Source organism: Harpia harpyja, chromosome 1 (genome assembly GCF_026419915.1).
Source record: "Harpia harpyja isolate bHarHar1 chromosome 1, bHarHar1 primary haplotype, whole genome shotgun sequence".
In the NCBI taxonomy this organism is placed as follows: Eukaryota; Metazoa; Chordata; class Aves; order Accipitriformes; family Accipitridae; genus Harpia; species Harpia harpyja.
In genome coordinates, this window is record NC_068940.1 from 53,834,978 (window position 1) to 53,855,328 (window position 20,351).

At 42.9% G+C, this 20,351-nt stretch overlaps 1 protein-coding gene across 7 annotated transcripts in view; it reads right to left on the minus strand.

Moving 5' to 3' along the window:
* Positions 1–17,618, minus strand: part of FYCO1 (FYVE and coiled-coil domain autophagy adaptor 1) — a 55,790-nt gene extending 38,172 nt beyond the window's left edge. For 3 of the 7 annotated variants that reach the window (XM_052794815.1, XM_052794805.1, XM_052794761.1), the window contains exons 1-4: positions 17,498–17,618; positions 6,914–7,098; positions 5,287–5,393; positions 4,020–4,145 (exon numbers count right to left, since the gene is read on the minus strand). In XM_052794815.1, coding sequence (XP_052650775.1) covers positions 4,020–4,145; positions 5,287–5,393; positions 6,914–6,968 — 288 coding nt within the window. In that variant the 5' untranslated portion in view covers positions 6,969–7,098; positions 17,498–17,618. Of the gene's footprint in view, positions 1–4,019; positions 4,146–5,286; positions 5,394–6,913; positions 7,099–7,301; positions 7,436–8,633; positions 8,653–16,610; positions 16,794–17,497 lie in introns of those variants that run through there. The other 4 variants (XM_052794769.1, XM_052794778.1, XM_052794796.1 and 1 more) reach the window with 4 other exon arrangements.
* Between the last annotated feature and the right edge of the window lie 2,733 nt (positions 17,619–20,351).

Below are 20,351 nucleotides of genomic sequence, written 5' to 3' on the forward strand. Positions count from 1 at the left end.
TATAGTAATATAAAAGGCATCACTGGACCAATGAATCATCTAATACACTGAGTACGTGAGTACACACTATGCTAAGGATGATTCCCAACATAAGGCAAAATCTCAATGTGCCCAGCAAAGCCAGAAGTGACTGCTTAGGTTACTTAAGATGCATTTGGCCACTGCGAAGAGCTTTAGGGCAGATCTAGTCATAGAACAAAGATGTACACATATACAAATATACATCCCCGCAGACACAGTAACCCCAGACAATGCAAAAAGCCTTTCTTAATACTTAGCCATTAAGTTGACAAAAATCTAATTCTTACTTCAGACCAAGAGCAGCTGCATGACTGAAATTAATGGCTCTTTTTATGAAGACAGCTGTTAAATCAACATAGGGGGGATCACAAAACTCAGCACTAAATTTTGTTATAGCTTTTGACTTGGGAAATTGATGTTTTGTTTTGTCTTTTACATCTGAAGTATTTGCTGTTCTGCAAAATAGTGAAACACTAAACAGTAGTGTTTCATTTCGCCTTTCCATCAAAATCAGCAATCAATTTATGAATGGAAAATGAAAGTGATGAAAAGAATTTCTCACCAGTCAGCCATGCTCCTAACCAAACTGCTCATCCAACTCACACACCAAATATATTCATGATTTAAAAATAGCAGCCAAAAAAAATATTAGAGGGGCTGAGGCTCAAGTTAGTAGGTTACTGTAAATTTTGCTTGAAAAGTTAGTGTGAAAGTAGGCTCAAAGGCCACACAAGCTTTTTTTCCTGATCAGTATTCCACTGTGGTGAAGTGCGAGTGTCCTGGTTTCAGCTGGGATAGAGTTAACTGTCTTCCTAGTAGCTGGTACAGTGCTATGTTTTGAGTTCAGTATGCGAAGAATGTTGATAACACTGATGTTTTCAGTTGTTGCTCAGTAGTGTTTAGACTAAAGTCAAGGATTTTTCAGCTTCTCATGCCCAGCCAGTGAGAAAGCTGGAGGGGCACAAGAAGTTGGCACAGGACACAGCCAGGGCACCTGACCCAAACTGGCCAACGGTGTATTCCATACCATGTGACGTCCCATCCAGTATAGGAACGGGGAAGTGGGGGGCAGGGATTCGCCGCTCGGGGACTGGCTGGGTGTCGGTCGGCGGGTGGTGAGCAATTGCACTGCGCATCATTTGTACATTCCAATCCTTTCATTATTGCTGTTGTCATTTTATTAGTGTTATCATTATCATTATTAGTTTCTTCTTTTCTGTTCTATTAAACCGTTCTTATCTCAACCCACGAGTTTTGCTTCTTTTCCCGATTTTCTCCCCCATCCCACTGGGAGGGGGGGGGAGTGAGTGAGCGGCTGCATGGTGTTTAGTTGCTGGCTGGGGTTAAACCACGACAGCGAGCAATACCTTAACTCTCAGTTTCCTTGTTTTTGCTGTTACTGGGCTTCTGCGCTCAAGCAAGACACAGGTTCCTCATTTATCTCAGCAATCCATTATATACAAAAATGTTCCTTATAAACGGGATGATGAAATGTGGAACAAACGAAGCAACACCTTTAACTGCTTTTTGTTTTGAATTCTATAGGACACAGTGTGAAATAACATCATCCCCAAAGGCTAAGTACCCCAGAAACAGCAAATTTAATTGCCCAACTGGTTTTCAGCCTCATTCACCTTGTAGATGTCTGAATATTTCTTCAGGGAGATGCTATGCCTGCCCTGTGCACAGAAGCTTGTAAGTGTTTTTCCTAACTAGGCGTATTTAGTGAGTATCTTAAGAATAGTCAAAAATAAGACTGGATGCCACTGAATTAATCCTATCCTTACTCCCATTGGTTTATCAATTTAAATCGCAAAGCCTTTTTTAAGCATGGAGATACTAGAACAAATGACGTGACGAGAAGTAGAGGAAAATATTTACATATACACAGCTACAAGTAGCCAAAGACTATTTGACTAGGAAGCAAAACCATGCCACCTATTGTTAGAGCCCTGCTACAATTCAGGGAGGCAGGTAGTGTCTGGTATTGTCAGTGTTACCATGTAAAATGCAAAGACTGTAGCTAAGGTGCAATGTATGGCTGTAGCACCTTAGCACGTGCCATGTATGGCTGTAAAGACTTGGAAAGATGTGTATTCAGCGTAATCACCTTTGGAAAGGGGAACTAGCAGAACTCCCTGCTCAAGGACAAGGCTCTGTGTTCAATTAACAGCTGGGTAGTTTCCAGGGTATTCCTATTTGCTTCCTTGCTCCATCTCTCTAGCATATCATTGCACCCTAATATTAGTAGCACTGCAAGCAAAGCAGAACAGGAGGCATTATGCTGTCAAATGTCTGACCATTCTTAAAACGCAACTGCCATTACTCTTTCCTCCTTGTTCACTTCCATCTTTGAAAGTGAACAAGTACTGTTCAGTGAGAAAATAAATGACATTTGGAAACCTTTATGTTCTATCCAGCTAGGTTCAAAAATTAGCTGCTGATTTCCACCTGTCATGAAGGAGAATAACCAACATGTTTTTCTGTCATTTCATTTCTGGACCTGAGTCTGCCAGCTCCCTTATCTGAAATGGTTGAGTGATTTTTTTTTTTAGAGTTCATATTCCTAAACTACAAGCTAATAAAGTTAAAAGAAGGATTCTACAAGCTAATTTCTATGGCTGCACATAAATTGAAATAGAAAATATCCTTCTTCCAAACAGTAATTTCTGATATCATGCTAACCATTAAACAGTCAGAGGTACTGCAGAAGGAGAAAAAAGCAAAGCAGCCTTTACATGTGGTAATATGCAGGTGACACTACAGGGAACAGACTGTTGAAGGCTACAGCACAGTCACCTTTGCAGAGAAATCAGATTGGCTACTGCTACCGAGAATTTAGGGGCCAGTATCCACAGTCAGAGGACCTTTCCTGCAGCAGCAGTCACTGTCCTTACTTCTCCAGTCTTTCTGGAAGTAGCGAGAAAGTCAAACCCAATTCCCATGGCTCTCCCCTGTTTCCCTTCCCAGTGGTAAAACAGACTGGAGCCCTTCTTTGGCTTGTTCACCTTGGAACAACACAATTCAATACTGCCTAAGTTGCTGAGGGAAGAAAGTGAGGTAGAGAACACAGACCTTGCCTCTGCTAGAGTATCTTGGCTGTCTTTCAGATGGCTCAAAACATTACCTAGAGCTGCTGTGGAGGAATTGCTAAGAGAATAGGGAAATCTGCTGGAAGTAGTAACTTGCCAATACAACTTAGCACTGCTCACAAACAGAGCTGAGCATCAGGACAATGCCGGCTGGCACCACCACCTCTTTTACCCACAAGGGAAGCTCTTCTTCAAATGATTCTAAAGGCTCAGACAGGATGAGCACAGAAAGCTTCTCACAGCACTTATTTCACCCACTCACTGAGCTGAAGACATAACATGGCTGTTACAAGATTAAGGTTTTATTACTACATCTAATAAAAATAAAGCTTTTTATCCTATTCATGACAGCTTAGCTGAGGGAATAATGACAACCATCCTGAGCCATTACATTATGCATTTTAATGTGGAGGAACAAAGTTGAGACAGAAGATGAAATGCTGCTCTCAGTCAGTCCACCTCAACTCTACTGACCCGTTGAAAAAGTATTAAGAAATGTCAGATATGGTGAATCTTTCCTCTTACACTTCAAGCCAAGTCCTGCTGTAAGCTGTGCTAAACATGGTAGGCTCTACCCTTGACTTAATTTTTCATTCCTTTTTAGAGCAAATGGCACTAAGTTTATGAAAAGGCAGGGCACAACCAGAGACAAAGAAGACCATTCACTTGTGTAAACAGTCTTCAAATTAAGTAAGAGTCAGGCTATCTAATTCTATATAATCTAGTGCCCTAGTAAAAAGAGTAACCTTGCATTTTTATACTTTACATGAGAATTAAAAATAAAAATTCCCAACTTTTTTTTGCCATATGTTAAAAGCAGTCTATATTCTTTTAGTTTCTACTGCTCTCTGAAAAGACATACCAAAACATAAGCCACATATTATGATGCTTAACTGATATACTTACTTCCGTAATAGACTTGACAAATCGGATTCCATCATTAGCTCCTTTGACTTTTGCCAGACAGTCGCAGAAATAATCCCAGTAGTCTTTTCTGTTCCCCAGCAATGTGTTTTTTTCTTTCTGGTCAAACTTAAACAAGGAAAACAAAATGCAATGAGCAAAACTTAAATATACTTATATATAGCTACTTGGAATTTTGCTCCTCTCCCAGCAACGTGTGCGTTCATGACTCCTCTTAGTTTAAGCCAATGTATTCACAAAGGGAAGAGATACTGTACTGTACTAATGCAATCCAGCAGTTACAAAAGCTACTTTACAGACATAACAGATAATAATGTTCTGGGTCTAGTTAAAACACAGACATTCATTCAAAACTGCCGAAACAAAGATTTGCAGCAGATTCAGCAGCTGTTCAAAAGCAACGCACTAACAACCAATTGCTGAGAGATCTGCAATCAAGTGTGGAAATAGCACACATGTACGTACCAGAAAAACCTGCTCTAGCTAAACCACATTCAGAGCAGCAATGCAGCCAGGGTATGGACTGCAGCATGGACCATTCAAATCCCAAAGGATTCTTCAGCTTCTGCTGAAGCCTCTGCAACCCAATTAAAACTCCCTTGCCTAGATTAAGGCCAGATTAGCATGTCTTTGTTGCAATCAGTGACATGATTACAGTATGTGTAGACACAAGACTACGCAAACTGAATTTCGGTTTGCCCAGCAGTGTCCCCTTTTACTTAAATTTTGAGGATGGACAAAAAGCAGAAATCCAGCTTAAAAACCAGCCTTTTGCGTTAAGACTTCCATGCAATAAAAATGAATTTCCAAAGTGAAATTGCTAAAAATTCTGTAAATTACTCACAATACTATATTTGCACCATGAACAGCTTACTAGTATTTATTTTGCATTAAACTGTTGGTCAAGATCTCATTACAACAGTTTTTCCAAGATAATTTAGCAGGATATATCTTTAAAATCAAGCTCAGATCTTTTAGTTCAATAAAAAAATGCCTTACATTCTTCAGTCAAACTGCCAGCACTGGCTTTTGATTACATTTACTTACTTTCACTTGAAATAAGTACAATAAGCAGCACACATTTCAGTCCACTTACTGCTAAAAAAAAAAAAAAAAAAAAAAAAAGGAGAGACTTAATTGGATGTTTATGATTATTTCAGCTAAACCCCACAAACTGAAGAGGCTATAAAAGAGAACAAGGCCTAGCTTTGATGGTGGATTATAAATGACACACATCACTTTTTTTTACCTGTAGAAGGTACTCAAGCTTGTACGAGAATTTTTGCAAGTTGACACTGTCATCTGTGATTGGTTCCCCTCCTTCTTTAAATTCTTTACTTAATTCAGTCACAGCATCTTTAAAACAAGACACCAAAACTGTTAACTAATGCAAGAGATATATAGCACTGAATCCATAAACAACTAAATAAGTGGGTTTTCTGCCTGGACATTATGCATGTGTATTCAGTTTCTTTCAGTCGAAATGTCTTAATGACAGTGCAAAAAACTTATTGATATGCTTGCAGTTTAAGACCACCTATAAAAAAACTAGAGCTCAAGTTATGTCAATCTGTTGTACGGACTATTTCTTCTTCTTAAAAAGAACAAAACCTCCTTCTGACACTTAGCAAAAATTGGTAACAGACGATTGCTAACTGGTTCTTCAGCAGAGGAAAGAGAACTAACTTTCTGCTGTCTCATGTGCACATTAAGGTATTGCCACAGAACAAACAGAATTCCAATTAAAAAGGACAAAGCATGTAATCTGCTAAAGGGGATCAGTAACACGAGAACAGTTGTTCAGTCAGCACATTTATCTTCTCCATGCTTTATTCAGGAAGGTTCAGCTTGTGCTGGTTACAAACCAAAATAAGCATACAGCAACTCCTCTTCCCTAAAACCTATACCCATAGTGGGTGAGGAAATCTCAAAGCAAACTCTGTTGTCTCCCTGGACACTCTGGCCCCAAAAGGGCATACTTCCCAGCATCAAAAATTACTGATTTTGAGCTTGCTTTCCACTTGGTTTTGTACTTATTTCAGGTGCCTAAGTGAGCCTTAGCTCCTAGACCCACTGGATACCCTTTGTGAATTAAAATCTCTACTTGTTAGCAGGCATGTAGATCTCCTTTTTTATGTTACAGGAAAATCTAGATTTCCAGCTTTGGTGGATATCATACCTTATATTTAATAAAAATTAAAAGAAAAAATATCTGGATCTTTGTATAGGCAGCTGACCAGGACAGAGACAGAGCAGGAAAACAGTTATGATTCTGCTGCCAATTTTGCCTGCAACAGAGCTGCGGAAAATGAGGTTGGCTCCTGCTAGTGAAGGACTAACTTGTCCTTGGTGCACAGAAAGCATGTTCTACTTCAGCAAGAACAGCAGATCCAATTCTCCAGCACTCTTCCTCTGAGTCTCCATTCCCAGTTTGGTTTGGCCTCCTGTTTTTTTCCCTTCCCATATTAGCAGCAACTCCACAACAGCTTCCTATCAAGGGCGGGTCTAAAAAATCAGGCCTTCTCCTTATCTCACATGAAGTCTTGTAACAGCATAGCTCTATTCCTACCAACAAAGTCCTAGCTCACAATGCACACCCCACATACATTTCTTCTTAAATTGTAAAACTTATTTCTCATCTTGTATGTTTAAATTTGCAGGATTTAAGAATTTAGGATCCTGCAGAAGGTACAGCACATCTCTCAAAAAACATCAGTCACATCTCTATGGAGCGCATCACATACCTTGAACTATGCTGCTACAATTGCTGCACAAAAGTGTTACCCAACTGAAAACACAACTCCTACTCTCTGTTATCTAAAACACGGAGGATGCACTCCAGCCTACAGAATGAATCTGTCAGCATGGCACTGTACCTTGCAAGTCTCTGATAATCCGCTGCAGCTGGCTTTCGCCACTAGTTGCTGCCATCTTGAAAAGCAAAGGAGCTCCTCTTCTGGGCTGTTAACTTTTTCATCCATCTAGATAACAACTGCAGAGCTCATATCCTTGATGACCATTGGGCTGACGAAGATTATTCTTCTCTGTGACACCTGCAATTCTGTAAAAGTCAAAAAGAAAATTAAAGTCTTTATCATCTCAAATGAGCAGAAGAGAGGTGCTTTGGCATTTTAGATCCTGTTTAGTAACAAATTCCCATAAGGCCAACTCTTTTCCAGGAACCTCCTTTGTATTTCCTTCTAGATTTCCCCCTTCCATTTCAGTTATTTTTTCAGTTACATCTTTCAAAACTACTGAGCAAACCTCAGAAAGCAATTTTCTCTCGCTGGAGTTACAACACAGTTAGTCTTATAGCCCAGCTCAGGCTGGCATTTCATGCAACTCCTCTTGTGACCCTGAGGGAGGTTCTGATGACACGGGACTTTCCCTCCCAAAACCCTCTGCCAGATCTTCCCTACAGGCTGCAGAGTAAAAAGATACGATGACTTTTCCACCTCAGGGAGACTTTCAAGACACGGACTAAGCATGGGCCAAGGAGTCAAAAAAACGATGCATGTTTGATTCTCTGGCATTGGAGCATATTTTTAACTCATAAGAGCTACTGAAAGATTTAGTACGGGAGTCTGGTTTTAGCACAAGAAACATCTCTCATCCCCTCCTCAGAACCCACTGTTCCTAACACATGTAAGAGGACACCACTTTATTTTAAGCTCTGTTATAGCATCCCTGGCTGGATAAATATACTTTGCACTACCTCCCTTGCTTAGAACAATGACAAGTGAGTGAGTTCTATGAGTGCTAGGTATAAGATCTTCCCTTAATTAGAATTAATGAATTAAAATTAATTAAAAGCCTCAAACACTTTACTAAAACAACCATGCCTGGGGATTCAAACTTTGAAACATTAACCTGGGAACAATTGTTCAAAATAAGCCACATAGAAACTGCATAGGAAACTTACTAAGCATCCTGTTCAAAGAATTCTGCCTGCAATGGTACAGCCAACTTTTTAAAGCAAGCACAACACGCAAAGTACTGAATCTTTAGAAAATCAGCCGTTACACTTCTGTGCTTTTGTCATCATTCAAGGTGAACTACAATGAAATTAAGCTGTAATTAAAATCTTACAAACTTTTGAAATACAAATGTGGTTAGGTCAAATTATTATATCTCCTTTCTCTTTTCTTTCTTTCACTCCCAAAATAACTAAATTGGCATGGCTGCAGTAGGTGTCTGAATGAATCAAATGGACCCTCCTTCTACCCTATGTATCGAGGTATTGTTTGGAAATGGTCCTGATGCGATCCCGTATTCTTTTTTTTGAAACAAAGCAAACCTTAACAAAGCCATAGAGACAGAAACATGGTAGGTATAAAGAAAACTCTGAAATAGGCTTACTAGTATGTTTCTCTTAATACCTGTGTTTTGTTACCTGCTAGTTTCCATTTCCGTATTTTGATGGTAGTCATTATGTTATGACACAACTGTCACATGGACCATGTGCTGTCTGGGGAAGGGCCATGGCCTGCCAAATCCCCACTGCAACTGTGCTGCTTCAGGGAGAGAAGGCCAGCACAGCATAGACTGGCCAAACACAAACACACTTTTTTACCCCAAATCAACAATATTACATACCCAAGATTCCTATCTTGATTCTACTGAGTGATCATATAAATTATCACACTTGCTGGCAACTTGCTGAGTTTGGGTACCAACAAAAAAAAGCAAGAATAACAAACCCAGTGAGTCAATGTTTCCTTTTCTAAGCACGCACAGTAATATCAGCCATATCTGTTCAGTTTGGCAACTGTCACAGAAAGGAGCTTAAGTGAGAAGACTGTGCAATGTAGGCAATGGAAAACCAAAATGTGTGGCCAAACAAAATGCTCTTCCTCACACAAATGGGAAAAAGAGCAAGGACCAACAAGGGGATCCTGCCTGTCCTTCCGAAAGGCCGGAACAAGATCCAGTTCAAGGCTCCAGAAGCACAAAGACTATGTGAGAGGCATGCTAGGAAAACAGTGAACAGGCCAACTGCAGGCATGTACAGAGAGCCTGGAAGAGAAGGCAGTTGGGAGTTGAGCCCTTATTTTGCAACAGCCAGCAGGGAGCAGGACATGGGGCATTCTACAGCAGGCAGGCACAGCACAGGACCTTGTCAAGTGATAATTCCTGGCAGACTGCCCAAGCAGATACTTACTGGGGGAGGATTAAGGCAGTTTAGAGTTGCCCCAGCCCCACTAGCACTGCTTAAGTTACCACGTTTGCCCAGAAGTCACAGATAAATGACTACTGCGTGCACAACAGTTCAATGATAGCGTGCAAGGGAAGACAGCATGTTCCCTGTTGTGCCAAAGCATGCGTAAGACATGCATCTCTATTCCTGTCGGGATCTCCTAGGCAGAATGCGGGAACCCTGAACAGAGCCCACAACTCAGCTGGAGGCATGTAGCTGCACAGCCCGCTCCTCTTCTCTCTCTGCTCCCAGTCACCCCTTTCCTCCTCAGTACAGGGAGCAAGGTCTCACAGCTTCCCCCTTCCTTGCATCAGCTCCCACCCATGAGACATGCATTTACTCCGTATTCTTCCAAGAGGTGAAGGGGATCTTTCGACCTGGACTATTGCACAAGGAGAATGTGCTGAAACTTTTTCTACCTGCATTCTCCTCTGCAAAATGGGCAGAAAGGTACTTCTCTCCTCCATGGTCCTTCCAGAGGTGTTCTTAGAAAACACAATCCATCCCACAGAAAGGTGCAGAGCTCTCACTTCTTATGGCAAAGAAAGCCAACAATGTACCTTAACTGGTTTCCCAAGGTTTCAAAATAGGAAGAGCTTCTGTAAACACCTGATCTAGTCCTTCCTGATCACAGAACATTCCGCCCAGGATTGTTTAGAGCACAACCCTGTTCCTCCAGTATTTACTATCCTACTATGGATGCCTGTAAATATCTGCTATGTGAGAACAGCATTATACATGTGCCAGGCACGAGTGACCTGCTTTGGGTCAAAAGCTTTTCAGATGATGCATCACTACTTCTTATATAATAGCATTTGACTAAGGCTGATGGCACTAACTTGCACAACACTGCAGAGTTGCAATGACATCAGTGCAGTTACACTAAGGACCTGGCACAGAGTACAGCAGAGAAGGCAAGACAGGGCATGTCATCAGTGCCTCCTCACACTCCTGGGCCGTGCGTGCTGACGTCTGAAGGTGGTTGCTCCCTCTCCTGGTGATATAAGTACTAGTGTGGGGGTGACAATCTTCTTTACAGAGGAGGATATCCTGGAGATTAAAGAAAGAAGCAAAGGAAACAGCCCACTTACAGGAAAAGAAAAGATTTACCTGAAAGGGAGTGTGATGCATACAAAACAGTAAAGAAAATTTAATGACTGTAATTAACTTGGTTAGTGGGGTAGCTACAATGACCTACTTTTAATCTGATTTCATAAAATTCCTCTTTGTGTTACTGTAGGCATGTCTGCATCTCCAGCAACGACATTTTTTTTTTAACTCATTGGTCAATTTTGGCCCATCTTGACAGAAGGTAGAGGTCTTCAAAATATTACACTCCTCCATGTGCAATCAGAACAGGAAGCTGGGAGGAAGTCCACAGGCAGAGTGATAAATCGATAAAAAGGCTGCACTGAGACCTCTGCTATAGTCTGGTATCAAGAAAATCCACTCCCCACCCAAGTGCATTTTCAGCATACACTAAGAGCAGAGTTCACACTGAAGACTTGGGGCAATTCAGTTAAAAAGTAAACTGGATCTGCAAGACAAATTCATTGGAAACCAAGGTCCACCACTCTCGACTGCTTACGGAAATAGTTCATGTTAACATAACTACTCTGGTCTAGCCATTCCAAACAAGGGCACTTCATCACATGACCCCCACTGGTATCACAAGACCTTTAATTATTTAGTGCCCGCAATTCTATACCTGTTCTAATACTCCATATGAAGCAAAGCAGGCAAGTGAGGATACTGCGCCAAATCCTACATTCATGGGTGACACCAATTTTAACTGTGTTATTCCCTTGTGTAATGTGAACATGATTTGTCCCATAAAAGCAGATACTTACTGATAACTGCAATGCACACTTTTGGAAAGCATGTGGAATAAATGACCTACAGTTGGCTACAATGACACACTGACAAAAGAACACTGAACACAAACCTCATGGCAAAGATGAAGGAAGAACGGGGAGAAGGAATCTCTACCACTCAGGACTGTAACACCACTGACTTAAACAATTTCATTCCACTAATTGTCTGGAAAAAGTACTTTGTACTTTGTTGTTGCAGGAAACACAGAGTCCCAGTGGAATTTACTGCAGCTGTGCTACTAGCTTTTCTCACTTTGTACCATGCCGATACATAAAGCTACACAACCATAACGCTATAGAACTGTTTGCTAGAAATAAGGGTCTGAGGCTGTCGTGGTTTAACCCCAGCCAGCAACTAAACACCACGCAGCCGCTCACTCACTCCCCCCCACCCCCCAGTGGGATGGGGGAGAAAATCGGGAAAAGAAGCAAAACCCATGGGTTGAGATAAGAACGGTTTAATAGAACAGAAAAGAAGAAGCTAATAATGATAATGATAACACTAATAAAATGACAACAGCAATAATGAAAGGATTGGAATGTACAAATGATGCGCAGTGCAATTGCTCACCACCCGCCGACCGACACCCAGCCAGTCCCTGAGCGGCGATTCCCCGCCCCCACTTCCCAGTTCCTATACTGGATGGGACGTCACATGGTATGGAATACACCGTTGGCCAGTTTGGGTCAGGTGCCCTGGCTGTGTCCTGTGCCAACTTCTTGTGCCCCTCCAGCTTTCTCACTGGCTGGGCATGAGAAGCTGAAAAATCCTTGACATTAGTCTAAACACTACTGAGCAACAACTGAAAACATCAGTGTTATCAACATTCTTCGCATACTGAACTCAAAACATAGCACTGTACCAGCTACTAGGAAGACAGTTAACTCTATCCCAGCTGAAACCAGGACAGAGGCAAACTGCAAAAAAGAGAGCATGACTCTTCTGTCATGCACACACACACATTCTTTTACTGGGCAACTCAATCCTTTGTGCTTTAACACTGCAAATAAAGGTATGTGACTGATAAAAATGCACACTGGCCTACATTAAATAGGACGATTAAAAACAAAAGGCAGGCACAGCCTGAATGTCAGCTAAGGTTTCCATTCAGAGTTTTAAAGCTTGGTTCCATTCCGAGAAGTGAAATTTTCTTGCTAAATTAATCTTCCTCCTTCATTTTCTACACAGACAAACTTTCACATTTCAATTACAAAAATACATTTTTGGACAAATATTTTTTATTTCATAGAATCACAGAATGGTTTGGGTTGGAAGGGACCTTAAAGATCATCTAGTTCCAACCCCCCTGCCATGGTTAGGGACACCTTCCACTAGACCACGTGGCTCAAAGCCCCATCCAACCTGGCCTTGAACACTTCCAGGGATGGAGCATCCACAATTTCTCTGGACAACCTGTTCCAGTCTCACCACCCTTGTCAAAAAATACCTTCCTTATATCCAGTCTAAATCTACCCTCTTTCAGTTTAAAGCCACTATCCCTCGTCCTATCACTACATGCCCTTGTAAAAAGTCCCTGTCCTTTTCTTTCAGTATTTCAAACAGGAGACCATGCTGCAAACCTTTGCTGGATTTCCCACACACTCATACACACAAACCTTGTTTTGAAGGGTTCGGGTGTATAAACATTTAGTAATAAAACACATCTTGCAGAAAACATGTGTCCAGAAAAACAAATTCACAGAGTATCATAGCATAGCAGGAGAATAGATGAAGTGCATAAAAACATTCACATATTTTGCAAATGCCTGGCAGAAAAGTAGCATGTTTATAGTTAGGGACTCCTTACAGTAAATCCCTTTTGTGGGGAGGCCCTTGTGATCTAGGGATATTTGCGTTTTACAGCATAAGACGACAAACTACTGACATTCACAAAATACTGCTTGCACCCCTAACCTGACACAAAAGAATCAGTAAAGTTTTGTATAATCTTTGTGCAAACTTCCCTATTCTGTGGACAACTGGCCTGCATTCCAACCCCCCCCCGCCATTCCTTGTATTTGCAAACTGTTCTTAGAAAAGGATCAAAACTAAGCAACAGATACCAGTATACAAGTGGCACGATAAGAACTCCATGAGACAGAGTTAATTTTTAACCCTGAGTGGGGAAAGCTGGCAACCCTAACAACTTCTTTTAATGCTGCACCTAAGGAATTGGACCTCCATTCTAAGACCTGACTTAAACCCCTTTAAAACATTACACTGAACTTTGCCAAACAGGACAGATGTGTTAGACCAGGGACACAGTTCCCTCATTTGGAGAATACAGCGCTTTGTCTCTGATACTCCTTACATCAGTAACTGTTGAACAACATGAACCCAAATGACCACTTTCTGCAAACACCACCACAGGGATGAGCTTGTACGTAACTCACAAAGACAGCCCTGTATCAGCCCTGTCTCATGACAAGAGAAGTTGCCCATTTGAGGAAGCAGTCGGTTCACAAGGAGAAGAGCACTCTTCTGATAACAGGAATTGCACTAGTATCACTTTTAACAAACTCATCTGCCCTTTTTCCTTAGGACATGCCAGACCTCGCCCCATGTCAGGAATGCTGCACTGTGTTTACTAGCATCTGCAAATTAACCTAACCGTAACTCTCCCAGAGACTTGCTTCTCCTCAACTGCTCCCATCCTATTTCACTCCCCCTGGGGAAAGGTACCCCTGCTGCCTCAGTGCCTGTATGGTGAGTTGAAAAGATAGGTTTCATTCAAAAGTGAAAAGGTTTTTTCCCCTTCGCACTCTCATTCTTCCAAGCCATTCTCCTCATGTCCCTCTGTACTCTCCCTGCCACAAAACCTGCTCTCTTCTCCATAACTCACCCAGCTATTTAAATCTCTTACACGTTCTTCAAGCCAGGCACCTGATGCTTGGATGCTACTCTGAGGAGCACCATACAGATTCCTACAGAAGTAGAAACACTAGAGGACTTCCAGCTGCAAAGGAGCATTGGTGATTCATGACACTCAACTCACTCATTGTACAAGCTTGGAGCCTTCAAAAAATCTCATGTTTTTCAGGTCTCCAAAGTTGGTCTCTGAGCCTTGTCAACTTCCTCAGCAAGCTTGGCCTGACTAAAGTATCTCAGCCACCCCTGAGACTTTGGAATAGTTAAAAGCAACAACCATTACATCCTAACTCTGAATGGGGCCTTTCCTTAGCAGGATCTTCTACCTCTGTATCTACCATTCCACACTGTCCCTCCAAGCCAAGGTTTCAGAAGTACTTGAAAAGGCTGCTTGGTGGCTGGGTGCTGAAACTTGCCCATCTGTAGCACTCTATCTGCCCTCCACCCAGCCAACAGCAGTGGTAGCTCCCTAGGGCAAATCCTGGCCTATATGTAGTTCCCAGTGAACTAGCAACAAGCAACACTGAAAATTACGAGTTTTAGCCACGCACTCATAGATCAAATAGGAGGCGAGGCAAGCACATTAAGCAAAAACCACACTGAAACAACCCAAACTGACAGGCCACTGAGTGCATCATGCTACCCCAGAGCCAACAGCAAAAATTCTTGTTTTCTTTCCTCTGCAGCAGGAAGCAGGGAGTATTTCTTCTCTCCCTCTTTTCTCATGGGTTTTCCAGTGAAAGTCATCATTTGGGGGGAAGGGGAAATTTCAGAGTTACAAACCCCAAGGATTTAAAAGCCTTCAGAAGAGAGGCCTGTATGAGACTGCCACTGCTGAGCCGCTTGGGAACAGACAGGCTCACAGATGACGCAGGCTTGGCATGAGTGCAGTTACTTGGGGATATCCTGATCCAACCTGCTCACTTTCAAAACCCAACTTGCCTTGTAACAGTAGCAAGACCACTCCTGTGCCCATCCTCCTTTCCAGCACTAAATTAAATGTCATGGTGGACACACTCAGGGGTTAACTGTTTACAAATATCTTTGCTGAGATCACTATACCCATCAGCAACCAGAGAATACTGGGATGGACGAAAGCATTAAATCAAAGGGAAGGGTGTACGAATCAAGGCCCTGTGCAGCAACAGTTTCCTAGGACTATTCCAAGCACTAAGACTGAGATGCTGTACATAAAAGGTTCTGCTCCTTTTAGCAGTGTTACTAAATGTAATGCCTTCTTCTGAATACATTTGGGCAAAATATTTAAAATTACTATTATTATGCAATTTTGGACACAAACAACCACCACTCCCTGGACAAACTGGAATTATTACTGGAAAATATGAAAAAGAAACAAGCTAGATACAAGCTGCTAAAAAAAGTTTCTTTGCATTAGCAAAACCAAACAGAAAAAAACCCATAGTAATATAAAGAAATAAAAGTAATAATGTCTAACAATAAAAATACTTTGGGGTCTTACAGTTCCCTTCAGTTTAATAATCTCAACAACATCTAAAAAATACTAGAAGAGTTCAGTGTTCATTTGACAAATGGGCAACTGTTAATTTTTAAATGTGATCAACTAAGAAAAACAAATAACAATCCAAGTTAAAAACAATTTTCAGCACTAATTTTCCTTGAGTCTATTAGATAATTTCTGCAATTTTTCACACACTTTTTTCTACATTTTGGATAGTTTTCTCTCCCTAGTCATTCTGTTAGGTCTTGATCCCCCAGGGACCAAGTTTTAGCAGACCCTGGCCTCCAGGATGTTAGTATGAATTCCTGTTCCTTTTATGTAACCCTCTAGCAATGGAGAGAGGGACTGCAAATACAATACACCCTTTCACTGTTACCAGATGGTGTACGTAAGAGGCTCCTTTATACATGAAAATCAGACTCCATAACTAACTAACTGGCTCTTCAGAAGAGGTAATGAAACCATGTTCACAACAAACACTCTCAAGTATATATACTACAACAAGAAAGGCAAAATCGACTATCACTTGTTTTCCATCATAGTATCTCAGACACAACTTTTTAACTGCAGTGCTGTCTTCTAAATGTGAATGTTTGGAAACACTGTTTGGAACATCTGGAACATTTTTAAAATTCAAGGACTCCCATGAGGATCATTGGAAGACTTCAGGAAATTGCCTTGTAAACAGTAATATCTGGAAAACACAAAATTCAATACTGCAAGACACTTTATCTCCGCTGTTGCATGTCCTCCAACATCTTACCAGAACTGAAAACAAGAAAAACACCAAGAGAAAACATGTCGCCATGTTGCTGACAAGACAGAGCCCATGTTTTACCCTGAACGTTTCATTCCAGCCTGCCTCCATGGGCACAGGAAGTCAGAGCTGGATAAAATCAAACACCCACTTTCACTCTTCAGCATTAAAGAGGCAAAGGCCTGGTACTCTGCCCTCTTTGTTTACACTTGCAAAGTAACTCGGTTTCAAGTGAGAGGCTGAACCAGGAGCGTGACACCTACAGCTGACCAACTCCATACAGCAAGCAAACCTTTGCACAGGCAAAAATCAGCAGGAGGCTGGGTGCAAGACGCAGGTAGAAAACACTAGAGCCCTGAGCTCCTGAACAGGCAGCTGCAGCAGCAACAAACTCACCAGCCTCCAAAACACAGCACAGCCCCTCCACAGCCCGACTCACCACCACAGGACCTCTGCCCGAGGAGAATCCAGAGCCCACAGGCAGTGGACGACCATTTCACTAAAGCCTTGCCTTTTTTTTTTTTTCCCTTTGCTCGCTCTGGATTACCGGGATCAACGTAAGCCGGAGGAGGGCCAGCTGCAAACCCGGCATCTGCTCTGGAGACAGACCCAGCCGCCCCGCGTGCCAGCAAAACTCTCCCTGTCCGTCTGCCGGAGATTTGCCGACACAAGGGCAAGCGGGATTAGGGCCATGGCAAATATTTGCCCGTCAGCACTTTATAACGGGTGAGGGCACAGACACGGGGGGGTATTTGGTTTCTAGCAGGACCCCGGGTGACTCTGCTCCTCCTGCAGCTGCCGTGACTGGTGGGGAGGACTTGGAGGGCTGGATGACAGGGGAATAAACAGAGAGCGGGGTTTATGTTGGCCTAAAACCATCAATGGCGAGGTGGAAACCATGACACCTAAGGTGACCAGGCCTGGATGGCGGCTGCCCTCGCCTAGGCGCTGGCCACCATCCAGGCCACCCCAAGGGTTTCTGAGTGCGGAGCCGGTCACCCCACAGCGGGCTGAGGTGACCCTGCCGGGCCCGCCCTCATCCCGCCATAAGGCCGAGCCCGGCTTCCCCCCCGCCAAGGCCACTCCGGTGCTGAGGAGCAGCGGCGCAGCTCTCTTCCCCCCCCCCTTCTCTCCGTCCCCGCCGGGGCTCCTCCCCTCGGAGCCCAGCTCCGAGCGGCAACAAGTGGAAGCCGCTGAAGTTACTTCCCGCTCCCCACCGGCCCCGCCGCCCTCCGCGCTCCCTCAGGGGGCTGTGAGGACGGGGGGTGGGTGTCGCACGTTACCTGCGCGGCCCGCCGCCATGTCGCGGAGAGAAGGGTCGGGGTGAGGCTCCGGAGCCCTTCGCCGCTCCCCGCCGACTACAACTCCCGTGAGGCCGCTGGAGGTGCCTCCCCCACCCCCGGGGCGGTGGCTGCGCGCAACGCTATGGGCTCGGCCCGGCCACCGCCGCCGTTGTACCTTCAGCGGGGCGCGGAGGGCCTGGCTGAGGGAAAGCACCGTGGTGACAATAGAGGGGTTTTATATGTCTTTGCGGGAAAAATCGCCGGTTTCCTCTACAGCTGCGGGCTTGGGGCGGTTTCCTCTCGGGGGGGGTGGGGTGGGGTGGGGGGGTGGTTCTGGTACCCTCAAACAAGGTCTCCTGTCAGGAAGTGTTAACTTTTTAATATTGTACCGACTGTTGCTTTTAGGACAGTTCACTATGTTGTTGTTGTTGTTTTTTTTAATTATGTTTGTTTGTTTGCACATCAGTTCATCAAGCTCTTTGCACGGACGCCTGAAGTGAATATGAAAGCCAGGCTCGATAAATCCAGTAGGCAGCAGATTTCTCCTTTCTGTCCGCGTCAGTTGACGAAAGGAAAATCCTCTTTCCACTGCTGAAAGACGTAGGTAGGGATTAATAAAGGCCACGTACGGTAAGAGACTGGGAGAAAGCGGGTGTGAAACTGGAACCAGAGGTCCGTTCCTAAGGCGGGGTGTGGGGGGGTACGGGGGGCACGGGACTCCTAAGGCTCCCGCGGCAGGCTCCTACAAGCAAGCCACTTCCACTCTTCAAATTTTAACCCTTCCATAACGCGTATGACTCTCTGAAAGGGCATTTCTTTCACAGCATATGAAATAGGCTATGCTGGTTTTGCACTTGGAAGTGTACTTTAAGTTCCTTAGCTTTTTTTCCACATTGCTTTGGTAAATAAATGACTTTAAATAAAACTTGTGACCAAACAGTTTGTCATCAATTCTTGCCACAATGCTTGTGACTACATTAGCATCATAAACTTCAGCTTAGGCGGCCATAAGATCAAAGCAGCATATTTTAAAGACGCTTGACGAAATATATGTAGTACGCAGTCACAGACACGTCTCCATCATCCTCATTTTTTCATCCTCAACTTCAGGATGACTAAGTGGCCTTAAGTTTTGGTGATTAATCTTCACCTAATGTATGGTTTTCAATAGCTCAAAAGCATTTTAATGCCCTCAGAAGTGCAGGTTATAGGGCTAAGGATGTTGTGGGCACATGACTTGTGAAACGCAATGGGATGTCTTGCATAGTTTGGAAGCAATCTTCAGGCTGACTTCTCGTGGCCCGCTTTGCTGCGTCATTCAGTACAGGGCCAGGAGAATCTGCTGAAAACAAATGTTCATTTTCCATTGGTCTGTAGACAACTGGGTGTTTTCCAAAAGTAACCTCAGGGTCATCAGTTGCAAATAATGATAAATCAAATCCCAGATAATTTCACTGCAATGGAGGTTTTTTTACATGTTTTCAAAAAGTGTTTGTGCAGTTTTACTTCTCACTCAATAATCTGCTCTGGAGACAGACCCAGCCACCCCATGTGCCAGCAAAACTCTACCTGTCCGTCCGCTGGAGATTTGCCAACACAAGGGCAAGTGGGATTAGGGCCATGGCAAATATTTGCCCTTTTAATTCCTCCTTTTAATTATGTAGTGAAAATTTACTTACAGAAATGTTTAATTATTGACATTAATTATTGAATTATTGCCTGTTTATACAGACATCAATTTCTTCAGAGAAAAGCATGCTGTTTCCAACTAGGTCTGTAGCTGACCAATGCTTCCTTAGAATTTTCTATATTCTTCATTTCTTTGCAACAAAAGAGGTTCAAGATTTTTGGTTTTTGGAAGCTGCCCTAAAAAAAAAAAATAAAGCATTATTTGCTCCATTTGTCTTGCTCTTCTTTATTTTTATTCTGATAAGTCTATTGATTAACTTCTTAAACTATGATAAGCTGGATAGGAATTATTGTCAATTTTCCTAGCTCAGGAAAGGCAATGACAGTCATCCCAGCAAAAGGAAAGCCTTTGCTGGGTGTCATGGTTTAACCCCAGCCAGCAACAAAGCAGCACACAGCCGCTCACTCACTTCCCCCTCACCCAGTGGGATGGGGGAGAGAATCGGGGAAAAAAAAGGTAAAACTTGTGGGTTGAGATAAGAACAGTTTAACAGAACAGAAAGGAAGAAACTAATATAATAATAATAAAATGACAATAAAAGAATTGGAATATACAAAACAAGTGTTGCACAATGCAATTGCTCACCACTCGGTGACTGATGTCCAGTTAGTTCCCGAGCAGCGATCTGCACCCCCCCAGGCCAACTCCCCCCAGTTTATATACTAGACATGAGGTCACACGGTATGGAATACCCCTTTGGCCAGTTTGGGTCAGCTGTCCTGGCTGTGTCCTCTCCCAACTTCTTGTGCCCCTCCAGCTTTCTTGCTGGCTGGGCATGAGAAGCTGAAAAATCCTTGACTTAGTCTAAACACTACTTAGCAACAACTGAAAACATCAGTGTGTTATCAACATTTTTCTCACACTAAATCCAAAACATGACACTATATCAGCTACTAGGAAGAGAATTAACTCTATCCCAGCTGAAACCAGGACACTGGGTAAAATCTTTTCATTAGCTGGTGGAATGTTACCCTTGTAATTGTGTATGTATGCCATAGAGGTACCCAACTCAATCAACTAAAACTACTAAATTGCTACTTAACATCTATTAAGGATCATTAAAGGATCATGCTGTAGGTTTTGTTCCATATGGCTAAAATGTAAGCCAGGATAACTATTTAAGGGCTGAAATCAACTTCTGACATCAGAAGTTAAAGATAATGC